Below are 13,506 nucleotides of genomic sequence, written 5' to 3'. Positions count from 1 at the left end.
GGCCCCAGGCCAGCTGAGTCCCTGCAGCAGGTGGGGGATCCCCGAGACGCCGCCGCCGCCGCGCAGGCCGGCTCCGCCCGCCTCATGGACTCGCAGGACACGGCCCTGGCCCCGCAGGAGGCCGAGACCCTCCCTGAGCCGGGCAGAGACGCGGCGGAGTCTCGCGGCCACGCGGTCCTGCAGGAGGCGGGCCGGCGCAGTCCCCCAGGGGGAGACGCCGCGGGGCCCGGCGATGGCGGGGCCGACGCGGCGCCCGGGCCCTTCCTCCGGGCTGCCGCAGATGAGGACGGGGCCGGGAGAGAGGACGGAGGAACACAGGGATGTCCCGGTATCCCAGGCAGCTCCCTCTCCCCTGCGGAGGGACAGACGCACGGAGGAGCAGGCGCCGCCCCCACAGGAGAGCCTCCGGCCTCCGAGAGCAGCTGGGGAGCCGACCCCGGCCCCCCGCCCACAGCTGCTGCCCCCCTCGGGCCCGGGGGCGACGGACTTGAACAGCAGGCCGCCCCGCTGTCCGGCTGCCCCGCTGCCGCCCCGGCCCAGGAGCCACCGAGCCCTCATGGCGAAGAAGCTCCTGGTGGGCCTGGCGGCGCGCCTGGCGCGGAGGCTGCTGCCGGGCGCGCGGACCCCCAGCCCGCCCAGCCCGGTGCGGAGGCGGGAGGCGACCAGGCCGGCGCTCAAGGCGCTGGCAGCCCTGCGGACCCAGGCGGCGCAGCGGGGGGCGGGCAGCGCGCGGGCCTGGCTGCTCCGGAGGCTGGGGCTCCTGCTGCTCCAGATCACTGCCAGGATGCGCTCCCGGAGGACGGCCCAGCCGCCTCCCAAGACCTTCCGATCCCTCCAGTAGAGTCCGAGTGTGACCACGGCGCCGCCAGCCTGCCCACCAATGACCTCGCGGCGCTGCAGGGGAGCCCGAGGGGAGCCGGGGGCGGTGGAGATGCGAGCCCTGGCGCCCACCAGGCAGAGGGCAGTGCCAGCCAGGTCCCGGGCAAACCCCTCGGTCCGTGCGCCAGTCGGGCCGAGCTGGCCCCGGGTCCTGTGGAGGAGGGCAGCGAGCCGCGCGACCGAGCCAGAGCCAACGACTGCGCGGCTCTGACCGGGGCTTCCCCGTCTGATGGGGGCTCCCCAGTCTCCGTCTGGGGGTGCAGGTCAGAGACTGTCCTCAACAACGACCCCCCGGTGAACCAGCACGACGACACCTGCTGCCTCCCCCTCAACGACCTCCACAGCGTCCCCTGCTCTCCCCTGGGTGCTGGACATGGGGACGGCTGCGCTCTCCAGAGCAGCCAGCAGGGGGAGCCCGACGGGAAGCCAGCTCTGCCTGCCCCCCGAGACCCTGCTGAGGAGGGCCAGGCCCGCAGTGGAGAGGAGGAACCCCTGCCTGGCCTCGTGGCTGGAGGACTGCTGCCGAGCGCAGACTCTTCTGAGGGGGCCAGCGGGCCCGGCGCTGGGGACCCGCTGGTGGCCTGTGTGGGCTCCCCGGAGCAGCCGGCGGAGCACGTTGGTCCCGGGAGGTCAGAGGTGGAGATGGGTGCCGCGGTGCTGGATGTTGTTGCCGGCGTGGTCAACGCCCGCGCGCCGTCGCCGTCGCCTCCGCTCTGCTCCGCGCCTGCCAGTGCGCCCCACACGGAGGAGAGCGCGGGTGACCCCGCTGGCCAGCCGGGGGGGACCCGGCCCGGCGGCTTGCCTGCTCCGGCGGCGCTCCCCGCCGTCGCCACCGGCCAGCCCGCGGCCGCCGCCGCCGCGCACCCCCAGCTGCGCACGGGCTCCGGGGTCTTCAGGCTGGGGCCGGTGTTCGCCCCGCCCGCGCCTGTGGCTGCTCCCGCGATGGACACTGGCGACAAGCCGAGGGAGACGCCCGCGGGCGCCGCCGACTGCCCCCTCCAGACCGACGGGCCGTCCCCCTGGCCCCTGTCTGCGGCCCCCGCGCAGCTCCCCGACACGCCGCCCTTCGGGGATCCCCCTGCCCGTGCTGCTGAACCCCGGGCGGACAGCACAGCCTCGGGGCCTCCGGGCGCTGCCGTGGAGGTGCCCGCCCGGGCCCAGGCCAGCGGACTCGGAACCGGAGAGCCCAGTCCGGCACAGTCCAAGGTACGGCGCGCGGCCCCGCGGTCATCGCCCGGGTGAAGCGGGCTGTTCGGTGCCGAGCCGTTGTGATGGCAGAATCTGGGGGGGGCTTGGTGTTCCATGGCCAGGGTTTAGGGTTAGGCGTGCGCTTCTGGGACCGGGTTCGAGAAACCCAGAGGAGGGCGTCCTGGCGGTCTCCCCAGAGATGCGCGAGGTGAGGAGCACTTGTTCCCGCCGGCGCCGAGTTGGGGAGGAGGAAGTGTGCGCCTGTGTGTGTGCGCGCGCTCGCTCGGTGGGGTCGCGGGGCGAATGGGACAGAAGGAGGTGTGGCGACAGTGCCCGCAGTGCGAGCAGCGGTAGCTCATGATCTCTTCTGGCCCCGGGGAGCCCCCTTCAAGCAGGGTTTGTGGGTCACCCTGAAATCGCCAGTTTCTAAAGATAAGGAGCATGTCTGCCTTTGAGAGAGAGAGCACACAGGTGTTTGGGAATGTTAGTAGCCCGCTGGGACACCTGTCTTGCCTGGTAGAAGAGTGGTCAGGGCAGGCGTGTTTGTGTCAGCGCAGGGACAGGTTGTTTGAGCCCAGTTCGGAGCTGACCAGCTGCAGACCCTCCCGGAGGTGCCAGGCTCTGCCTTCCTGCGCCTGCGGGTGGGAGACCCAGGACTGACTTGTGTTTCTGGACTGTTTTGCAGCTGAGGGTAATGACAGAGTGACTGTTTTGGCAGGGACAGGGCACGCCAGGCAGGGAGAGCACGTTCCTGAAGGTAAGAGTCGCGCAGGGGCGTTCTTGTACGCGCAGTGAAGATTTGTTTTTTAGACATTCTCAGTTTTTCTTTTGGGAGCTGGTGCTCGTCCTGCAGGCGGTGCGGAAACCTCGTAGTGAGATAGATAGATCTCCTCAGTATAAGCAGCATGTGCAGTAAACCTGTCCTGTGCACCAGGCCTGGCTGTCAGGGTGAGAGCATACGAGCTGGGAAGTGACTGGGTCTCCTTGCGGGTTGTCTGGCCTTGCCAGGGGGTTAGAGCTGGGGTTGTGAGCCAGCAGGGTTCCGTCTGGGACTGGAACTTGCAGGCCGGATTGTCACTTTGCCATTGTCCGGCTGAATTATTCCGTACGGTGTCCTGGAGAACTTTAGTTCCTCTTGGAGCAGGTCATATGAGATCTGTCATTCTCGCTGTCTCCCTGTCTTCCGGCTACCTGGGGCAGTGAAGGGAACAAGTCTGCGTCTCGTCTCCCTTTTCTACTTTTTTCGCTGCCGCCTCGTGGTTCTGCTTGGAAGACGTGCATTCTGGGGATCTAAACCCGGCTGGGAAAATCGTGCTTTAAAATCTCAGGAGGAGAGCAGTCCGCTCACGGTTATCCGGGGCGTGCAGGAAGGGTTCTGTGGCGTGATGCGGCCCCCGAGAGGCGTCTGGCATGTGCTATCGGATCACTTCTCTCACGACACCTCAGGCTGCCGGGGCTGCTGTGGTGGTGCTCCGCTCTCAAGGTGATGGTTTTCCTGTTGGCTTCTCTCCCGCAGCTGAACAAGTGGATCACGGACAGGATATCGCCGGCCCGCCCCTCTTCCTCCTCCTCCTCCTTCAGCCTCAGTGGCTGGACGCCCCCCGTGGAGCGCCACTTCACCCCCCTGCGGGGGCCCCATGGCAAGTTCATCTCCCCCCCTCAGCGGGCCCCTTCCACTGCCTCCTCGCCGGGCTCTCCGGCCGACTCCGCCCAGCGCCACGCCCGGGGAGAGCGCAGCCACTCGGACATCGCGGAGCTGGCCAAGCACGTGAGTCTGACCGCCCTGCATGCAGGCTGTGTGGAAGGTGCTGCGCTGACAAACGAGGTGCTTGGCGCTGCCTCCTCAGCATCTTAACAGGTCGTGGCCGCAGGGCAGTGGGCCAGGATTTGGTAGCTGGTGCTGAGAGGAAAAGTCTCCCCCTGCAACTCACTGCTGGGTCCCACTGTGCCAGTAGTGCTACTAATGGGGAGAAACACTGCAGCTCTTTTGTAGTTTCTGTGTGCTATCCTTCCTCTCCCTCTGTCTGTGTCCCAACCTGATTTTCCCCTCACTCTCCTCTCTCTCGGGCGCCCCACCCCTCCTCCCTCACTCTCCTCTCTCTCGGGCGCCCCACCCCTCCTCCCTCACTCTCCTCTCTCTCGGGCGCCCCACCCCTCCTCCCTCACTCTCCTCTCTCTCGGGCGCCCCACCCCTCCTCCCTCACTCTCCTCTCTCTCGGGCGCCCCACCCCTCCTCCCTCACTCTCGGCATCCCACCCACCCCTCCCTCGGCGTCCCACCCCTCCTCCCTCCTTCTCTCTGCGTCCCACCCCTCTCTCTCTCTCTCTCTCTCTCTCTCTCTCTACCTCCTCTCTCTCGGCGTCCCACCCCCCCCCCCTCTCTCTCCTCCCTCTCCTCTCTCTGGGTAACCCTGCCTCTCTCCCATTGTGCCTTTACAGGAGGCCGAGATTGAGCACCGCACAGCTGCTCTGAAGCGTGAGGGCTTCTGGTCCCTGAAGCGGCTGTCCCGAGTGGCGGAGCCCAGCCGACCCAAGGTGCACTGGGACTACCTGTGTGAGGAGATGCAGTGGCTGTCGGCTGACTTCGCGCAGGAGCGCCGCTGGAAGAGGGGCGTTGCTAGGAAGGTCTGTAACAGTCAGTGCTTCCTGGTGGGCAGGAGCTGCGCGGGTCTGCGCAGGCTGTCCATGGGCCTGGCAGTAATGTGCCCCTGATGCTGGGTGTTGGGGCTGGGGGGGAGGTGTGTTCAGGCTGTGACGTTGGGTGTCGGGGTGTTGAGGTTGCGGGGGTGCGTTCAGTCTGTGACGCCGGGTGTTGGGGTGTTGAGGTTGGAGGGGTGTGTTCAGGCTGTGTCGCCAGCTGTCAGGGTGTTGAGGTTGGAGGGATGAGTTCGGGCTGTGATGCTGGGGGGTGTGTGTTCAGGCCGTGATGCTGAGTGTCTGGGTGTTGGGGAGGTGTGCTCTGGCCGTAATGCGGGGCGTTGGGGCTGGGGAGGGGGTGTGCGTTCAGGCTGTGACGCTGGGTGTCTGGGTGTTGGGGAGGTGTGTTCAGGCCGTGATGCGGGGTGTTGGGGCTGGGGAGGGGGTGTGTGTTCAGGCTGTGACGCTGGGTGTCGTGTTCAGGTGGTGCGGATGGTGATGCGTCACCACGAGGAGCTGCGTCAGAAGGAGGAGCGTGCTCGCCGGGAGGAGCAGGCCAAGCTGCGGCGCATCGCCTCCTCCATCGCCAAGGAGGTGCGGGCCTTCTGGAGCAGCGTGGAGAAGGTACCAGCACTCGCCCCCCCCACCCTTCCTCATCCTCAGCATCTTAACAGGTCGTGGCCGCAGGGCAGTGGGCCAGGATTTGGTAGCTGGTGCTGAGAGGAAAAGTCTCCCCCTGCAACTCACTGCTGGGTCCCACTGTGCCAGTAGTGCTACTAATGGGGAGAAACACTGCAGCTCTGTTGTAGTTTCAGTACCCTATCATGCCTCTCTCTGACTGCAGCTCTGAATTTCCCAGTTATGTCCTGTAGTGTCCAGTCAGTGTGTCTGTATGAACCCCTCTCTCCCAGTGCAGTGTTAATGTACTGGAGTGTCCAGTCAGTCAGTGTGTCTGTATGAACCCCTCTCTCCCAGTGCAGTGTTAATGTACTGGAGTGTCCAGTCAGTCAGTGTGTCTGTATGAACCCCTCTCTCTCAGTGCAGTGTTAATGTACTGGAGTGTCCAGTCAGTCAGTGTGTCTGTATGAACCCCTCTCTCTCAGTGCAGTGTTAATGTACTGGAGTGTCCAGTCAGTCAGTGTGTCTGTATGAACCCCTCTCTCTCAGTGCAGTATTGATGTAGAGACAGACAGAAAAAAGAAACACAACAACTTGGAAAATCAAGTGTTAAGTACTGATATGGCTACAGGTATAACTGAGAACTTAATGAGGTGTGACGGAACTTATGAACGAGTGTGTTTGTATTAACTCCCGTCTCTCTCAGGTTGTGCAGTTCAAGCAGCAGTCTCGGCTGGAGGAGAAGAGGAAGAAGGCCCTGGACCTGCAGCTCGATTTCATCGTGGGCCAGACAGAAAAGTACTCCGACCTGCTGAGCCAGTCTCTGAGTGAGGCCCCTGCGGGATCCGTGCTCCTGCCGCGCCATGGGGCCCCGGTGCGGCCCGCTCCGGAGGAGGATGGTAATGTCTGATGAGGAGCAGCACGTGTGTGTCCATGGGGGGTGTGTGCACATATTCACAGGGACAGTGCGTGTTAGACTGTTCTCAGCTACCTCTGCTCTCCCCAGATGGAGACTTTGAGCCCCAGTGTGAGGAGGAGGACGATGAGGAGACCATTGAGGTGGAGGAGCAGCAGGAGGGCAACGACGCCGAGGCACAGCGGCGGGAGATAGAGCTCCTGAGGCAGGAGGGGGAGCTGCCCCTCGACCAGCTGCTGCAGACTCTACGCGCACAGACGGAGGCCCAGGTGAGGTTCTGCGCAGGCTGGACATGAGACGGGGGGCGGGCAGGAGCTTGCGCGGGTCTGCGCATCCGGGGGGAGGCAGGAGCTTGCGCCGGTCTGCGCATCCGGGGGGAGGCGGAGGGAGGCAGGAGCTGTGCGGATCTGCGCAGGCTGTGCAGGTGGGGAGACAGGAGTTGCGTGGGTCTGCGCAGGCGGGAGCTGAGTGGGTCTGCGCAGGCTGTGCCAGCGGGAAGGCAGGAGCTGCGCGGGTTTGCGCAGGTTGTGCCAGCGGGAAGGCAGGAGCTGCGTGGGTCTGCGCAGGCTGTCCAGGCGGGGGGAGGCAGGACCTGCGCGGGTCTGCGCAGGCTGTCCAGGCGGGGGGAGGCAGGACCTGCGCGGGTCTGCGCAGGCTGTCCAGGCGGGGGGAGGCAGGAGCTGCGCGGGTCTGCGCAGGCTGTCCAGGCGGGGGGAGGCAGGAGCTGCGCGGGTCTGCGCAGGCTGTCCAGGCGGGGGGAGGCAGGAGCTGCGTGGGTCTGCGCAGGCTGTGCAGGCGGGGGGAGGCAGGAGCTGCGCGGGTCTGCGCAGGCTGTGCAGGCGGGGGTCTGCGCAGGCTGTCCAGGCGGGGGGAGGCAGGAGCTGCGCGGGTCTGCGCAGGCTGTCCAGGCGGGGGGAGGCAGGAGCTGCGCGGGTCTGCGCAGGCTGTGCAGGCGGGGGGAGGCAGGAGCTGCGCGGGTCTGCGCAGGCTGTGCAGGCGGGGGGAGGCAGGAGCTGCGCGGGTCTGTCCAGGCGGGGGGAGGCAGGAGCTGCGCCCACTCCCCATCTCCCACCTGCGCAGACCCGCGCAGCTCCTGCCTCCCCCCGCCTGGACAGTCTGCGCAGGTGGGAGATGGGGAGTGGCAGGAGCTGCGCGGGTCTGCGCAGGTGGGAGACGGGGGGTGGCAGGAGCTGCGTGGGTCTGTGCAGGCTGTGCCCTCAGGCTGCTCACTCATTATGGTGACAGGAACGTGAGCACAAGCGGTAAGCCTTTGCTTGACTGCCTGCTCTCTCACTCAATCAGGACTCTTCAGAGGGTGAGGGCTCCCACAGCACCTCTCGTGCCCCAGAGGAGGATGAGGATGATGAGTTCGCTGCCAACGAGGACGAAGGTGAGTGGTATATTATGGTTTCTGCTGTGCACTCAGTAGTACTGCACTCTGCGCTGTTGTAATTAAATGGTGTCTCTGTACCTGTGCATTAATCCCTTTCTTTCTGTCCAGCGGAGGATGAGGAGGACACCATAGCAGCTCAGGAAGTAGTTGAGGGGGATGCTGATCATTCACAGGAGCTCAGTGACCTGGCCAGAGAAGGTAACACCACCCCTTGTTACTGCAGTGTTAATGTACTGTAGTGTCCAGTCAGTCAGTGTGTCTGTATTAACCCCTCTCTCTCAGTGCAGTGTTAATGTACTGGAGTGTTCAGTCAGTGTGTCTGTATTAATCCCCTCTCTATCAGGTGAAATGAGTATAGAGGAGCTGATGGAGCGCTATAGTGGTGCCTATGCTGAAGATTTTGAAGTGCCCTCAGCTTCGGAGTCATCCTCCAGCTCTGAGGAGGAGCAAGAGGAAGCAGATGAAGAGTCCGTGAATACTGGGGAGCGAGAGGAGGAAGATCAGAGTGAGGCAGCGGAGGGAGACCAGAGTGAGGAAGAGGAGAGTCACTGTTCAGGTAACTGGACCTGGAGCACATTGAAAAAATGACGTACACTCTGTCGGAGCATCCCATCATTTTTCCCACACAAGTTTAGAACCACGAGCTATTTGTGTTAAAAACCCGCCTGATGTGGAAGAGCCAGGTGTGTGTCACGGTCTTGATGTGCAGCTCCAAACCCCACGAGCGCACACAGGACAGGGAGCGGGTGTGTGCCGACTCCTGCGTTCAGGCTACCTCCGGGAAGAGAGGAGCGGAGCTCCGGCACACAGGACAGGGAGCGGGTGTGTGCCGACTCCTGCGTTCAGGCTACCTCCGGGAAGAGAGGAGCGGAGCTCCGGCACACAGGACAGGGAGCGGGTGTGTGCCGACTCCTGCGTTCAGGCTACCTCCGGGAAGAGAGGAGCGGAGCTCCGGCACACAGGACAGGGAGCGGGTGTGTGCTGACTCCTGCGTTCAGGCTACCTCCGGGAAGAGAGGAGCGGAGCTCCGGCCCCCTCCCCCTCCCCGCCGGATGAGAGGCGGGTGTGATAAGATATCGATTCTCCTTGGGCGAGAGTCTGGTGCTTAAGTAGGGGTCACGCTCAGAATATAGAGGGATCCTTCACTGGCCTGACTGACCAAGGGGTCTCTGTCTCCCCTTCGGTTTGCCCCAGACTCCTCTGCAGCCCTGGACAGCGATGACGGGCGCTCGAGTCCCGGGGGTGACGTGGGGGTGGCGTTCCTGCTGAAGGGGGACCGCAGCCCCCCCACCCCGGGAGAGAAGGTCCCCATTGCTCCCCGGCCCAAGAAGGAGATCAGCGACATCGCCGCCACAGCCGAGAGCCTGCAGCCAAAGGGGTACACGCTGGCCACCACCCAGGTAATAATAATAATAATTAATAATAATAAACTTTATTTTATATAGCGCCTTTAAAGGTGGCTTCTCAAAGCGCTTTACAGGATGACAATAACAATAAATAAGAAGACTACAACAATAATTAAGAAGATTTCACAAGATAGGACACAATTATAATTACAACAATAACAATAGAGGAGGCCGTGGAAGGTGCTATTAAGAAGAGCAGCGCCTGTCCATCTGGAGCCGTTCTCCCGGCTCACCCTCTCTCCCTCCTCTCCGCCAGGTGAAGACGCCTATCCCATTCCTGCTCTACGGCACGCTGCGGGAGTACCAGCACATCGGGCTGGACTGGCTGGTCACCATGTACGAGAAGAAACTCAACGGCATCTTGGCGGATGAGATGGGGCTGGGCAAGACCATCCAGACCATCTCGCTGCTGGCCCACCTGGCCTGCGAGAAAGGTACTGAGAGCCTGGGCATCACTGGACACTCCAGTACATTAACACTGCACTGAGAGAGAGGGGTTAATACAGACACACTGACTGACTGGACACTCCTGTACATTAACACTGCACTGAGAGAGAGGGAATCATGCAGACACACTGACTGACTGGACACTCCAGTACATTAACACTGCACTGAGAGACAGGGGTTCATACAGACACACTGACTGACTGGACACTCCAGTACATTAACACTGCACTGAGAGAGAGGGGTTAATACAGACACACTGACTGGACACTCCAGTACATTAACACTGCACTGAGAGAGAGGGGTTCATACAGACACACTGACTGACTGGACACTCCAGTACATTAACACTGCACTGAGAGAGAGGGGTTCATACAGACACACTGACTGACTGGACACTCCAGTACATTAACACTGCACTGAGAGAGAGGGGTTCATACAGACACACTGACTGACTGGACACTCCAGTACATTAACACTGCACTGAGAGAGAGGGGTTCATACAGACACACTGACTGACTGGACACTCCAGTACATTAACACTGCACTGAGAGAGAGGGGTTCATACAGACACACTGACTGACTGGACACTCCAGTACATTAACACTGCACTGAGAGAGAGGGGTTCATACAGACACACTGACTGACTGGACACTCCAGTACATTAACACTGCACTGGGAGAGAGGGGTTCATACAGACACACTGACTTTACGCAACGATATTTCAGTGAGCTATAAGGATTATTGGTGTCGCAGACCATGTTGTAAAATGTCTCCTCTCTCCCTCTCTGAGGTAACTGGGGGCCTCACTTGATCATTGTGCCCACCAGTGTGATGCTGAACTGGGAGATGGAGCTGAAGCGCTGGTGCCCTGGCTTCAAGATCCTCACTTACTATGGCAGCCAGAAGGAGCGCAAGCTCAAGAGACAGGTAGGGGGCAGCGCAGAGCTCTGCCCGTGCTGGTTGTGTGGCTGTGGACCCGCCCGGAGGCCTCAACCGTTGGTCTCTCTTCCACCCCCCAGGGCTGGACGAAGCCCAACGCTTTCCATGTCTGCATCACCTCCTACAAGCTGGTGCTGCAGGACCACCAGGCCTTCCGCCGCAAGAGCTGGCGCTACCTGATCCTGGACGAGGCGCAGAACATCAAGAACTTCAAGTCCCAGCGCTGGCAGAGCCTGCTCAACTTCAACAGGTGGGGTGCGCCCCGGGGCCGCTGGCTAACGTCCGCACCTCTCTCTCTCAGTTCAGTTTCAATTCTAGATGCTTTATTGGCATGGCCGATGTATATGATCTGGCAACACTGAAATTCAGTTAACACAACATCTACGGATATTTACAGTCATTTACGATACAGATACACCGTAATACAATTAAATACAAACATATGGAACACTATTGAGAGAGGGGCTCACTGTTCCTCAGGCTGTGTCAGGAAATCACTATTATCATTATTATTATTATTATTTTTATTATTATTATTATTATTATTATTGAGAGACAGGCTCACTGTTCCTCAGGCTGTGTCAGGAAATCACACACTATTATTGAGAGACAGGCTCACTGTTTCTCAGGCTGTGTCAGGAAATCACTATTATTATTATTATTATTATTATTATTATTGAGAGACAGGCTCACTGTCTGTTCCTCAGGCTGGGACAGGAGATCACACACTGTATTATTGTTATTGAGAGACAGGCTCACTGTCTGTTCCTCAGGCTGGGACAGGAGATCATATACTAGGCTGCAGCTCTGTTGAGTTTCCTCTCCCGGTAGGTTTGGGAGCTGTTGGGATTCTGGGAGGTGTGGGAATTCTGGAATGGGAGTTGTTAATTTGGGGAATGTTGGTCTAATCCCTGAATGTTTGTCCCTCTCTCACTCTCAGTCAGAGGAGGCTGCTGCTGACGGGCACGCCCCTGCAGAACAGCCTGATGGAGCTGTGGTCCCTGATGCACTTCCTGATGCCCCACGTCTTCCAGTCGCACCGCGAGTTCCGCGAGTGGTTCTCCAACCCGCTGACTGGCATGATCGAGGGCAGCCAGGAGTACAACGAGGGGCTGGTCAAGAGGCTGCACAAGGTACCGCCCCCGCCCTGGCCGACGCAGTGTGCTCCCCCAGTGCCCGAGCCTCGCCTCACGCTCTCCCCTCTCTCCGCGCAGGTGCTGCGGCCCTTCCTCCTGCGCCGGATCAAGGCCGACGTGGAGAAGCAGATGCCCAAGAAGTACGAGCACGTGGTGCGCTGCCGGCTGTCCAAGCGCCAGCGCTTCCTGTACGATGACTTCATGGCGCAGGCCTCGTGAGTACCCGCCACGTCCTTCGGGGTGGGGAGGGGAGGGTCACTGGGTTGCGGTAGCTGAGTTGGTCATCTCTCGCTCTCTCCCCTCCCCTCCTCCCTCTGTCCAGCACCCGGGAGACGTTGGCCAGCGGTCACTTCATGAGCGTCATCAACATCCTCATGCAGCTGCGGAAGGTGTGCAACCACCCCAACCTGTTTGACCCGCGGCCGATCCACTCGCCCTTCATCACACCCCGCATCCTGTACACCACCGCCTCGCTCGCCCTGCGCGGGCTGGACACGCACCCCTTTCAGGTGAGTCGCACCCTGATGAAGGACCACAGCCTGGACACGGATACTGGGCACAAGCTGACCTGGCTACTCATGGAGAGCAGGCTCAATGACATAGCCTAGACATAGGAACTGGACACAGGCAGTTGCTGACCCTCAGGCCTCTCTTTCTCCCCTGTGGCGCTGTGATCTGTGTTAATGTGACGTCACTGTGGCCCGTGTCTGTGCTGACCCTCAAGCCTCTTTCTCTCCCCTGCAGCGCTGTGACCTCTGTGTTAATGTGACGTCACTGTGGCCCGTGTGTCTGTGCTGACCCTCAGGCCTCTCTCTCTCTCTCCCCTGCAGCGCTGTGACCTCTGTGTTAATGTGACGTCACTGTGGCCCGTGTGTCTGTGCTGACCCTCGGGCCTCTCTCTCTCTCTCCCCTGCAGCGCTGTGACCTCTCCATGTTTGACCTCATTGGCCTGGAGGGCCGTGTGACGCGCTACCAGGCGGACGTCTTCCTGCCGCGGAGGAAGGTCTCCCGCCTGCTGGTCCAGGAGGTGATGGACTCTCCCGACCCGCCACCGCGGCCCAAACCCGTTCGCATGAAGGTCAACAGGTGCGCAGCTCCCGTTACCATGACGCCTTTGTGACACAGGAGGCCGGATGAGGCTGCATGGTGGTGCGCTTGCCGGTCTCGAAAAATTGAGGTTCGCTGCCAAGGAGCGGCGCTGTGTCTGGCGAGGTGTCAGTGACTTCCTGGGTAGTCCCTGGGCCTTCCCATCAGCAGAGCTCGTGTTCCCTAGCGAAAACCTGCGGTGTTGTGTGAATAACATCCAGACCTGGGTGTCGGGATGGGGGGGGGGGGTGGGGGTCGAACCCAAGTCAGAAACTCCATGGTCTCTTCGTATGGGGTGCCCGGTGATAGTGAAGGGATTCAGAAGACTTCAAGAAACCCTGGGGAACAGGGGTTCAGAGCTGCGATCCCAGACGGGGTCTGAAAGACCAGGGCCGTGGCAGCGTCGGTCTTCTGGTCCACAGTGCACTCTGGTAGCCGTCGCCTGATTAAACGCTCAATGCGTCTCTTAACCTCCCCCCTTCTCTCTCTCTCTCTCCGGCAGGATGTTCCAGCCGCTGCCGAAAGCGGACGGGCGCACTGTAGTGCTGGTGAACAGTCCCCGCCCCCCCGGCCCGGCCCCTTCTCCTGCCCCCTCGCCCTCCCCCCTGCTGCGCCCCCCTGTGGCCCCGGAGAGCGCTCCCGTTGCCGCCGCCCCCCTTCCGCAGCAGCAGCACCCCGCCCCTCCAGGTGAGCAGCCCCGGAGGCCGGGGGGCCGAGGCAGCGGGGCGGAGCGGTGGGCTGCCCGGCCCGCTCCTGTCCGGTGTGGGGCGTCAGGGTCTCCGTGTTGCAAACCCCCCCCCCCCCACACCCAATCGGGGAGCACGAGTCCTAGGCTGACCCGGGGCAGTTGTTCATTGTAACG

The 13,506-nt window shown here is 61.8% G+C and overlaps 1 protein-coding gene across 2 annotated transcripts in view; it reads left to right on the top strand.

The window, feature by feature from the left end:
* The window catches only part of srcap (Snf2-related CREBBP activator protein), a 29,103-nt gene continuing 15,597 nt past the window's right edge, over positions 1–13,506 (top strand). Inside the window, exons 1-19 of one of the 2 annotated variants that reach the window (XM_069187997.1) lie at positions 1–2,085; positions 2,786–2,824; positions 3,584–3,835; positions 4,506–4,691; positions 5,187–5,327; positions 6,028–6,220; positions 6,328–6,506; positions 7,540–7,627; positions 7,739–7,828; positions 7,974–8,186; positions 8,825–9,030; positions 9,293–9,470; positions 10,274–10,410; positions 10,503–10,672; positions 11,363–11,555; positions 11,637–11,773; positions 11,881–12,067; positions 12,475–12,644; positions 13,147–13,331. In XM_069187997.1, coding sequence (XP_069044098.1) covers positions 85–2,085; positions 2,786–2,824; positions 3,584–3,835; positions 4,506–4,691; positions 5,187–5,327; positions 6,028–6,220; positions 6,328–6,506; positions 7,540–7,627; positions 7,739–7,828; positions 7,974–8,186; positions 8,825–9,030; positions 9,293–9,470; positions 10,274–10,410; positions 10,503–10,672; positions 11,363–11,555; positions 11,637–11,773; positions 11,881–12,067; positions 12,475–12,644; positions 13,147–13,331 — 4,945 coding nt within the window. In that variant the 5' untranslated portion in view covers positions 1–84. The remainder of the gene's footprint in view (positions 2,086–2,785; positions 2,825–3,583; positions 3,836–4,505; positions 4,692–5,186; positions 5,328–6,027; positions 6,221–6,327; positions 6,507–7,539; positions 7,628–7,738; positions 7,829–7,973; positions 8,187–8,824; positions 9,031–9,292; positions 9,471–10,273; positions 10,411–10,502; positions 10,673–11,362; positions 11,556–11,636; positions 11,774–11,880; positions 12,068–12,474; positions 12,645–13,146; positions 13,332–13,506) is intronic. The other variant, XM_069187998.1, reaches the window with a different exon arrangement.

This window comes from Lepisosteus oculatus, chromosome 4 (genome assembly GCF_040954835.1).
Source record: "Lepisosteus oculatus isolate fLepOcu1 chromosome 4, fLepOcu1.hap2, whole genome shotgun sequence".
Taxonomy (NCBI): Eukaryota; Metazoa; Chordata; class Actinopteri; order Semionotiformes; family Lepisosteidae; genus Lepisosteus; species Lepisosteus oculatus.
This window is presented reverse-complemented; position numbering and strand designations above follow the sequence as displayed.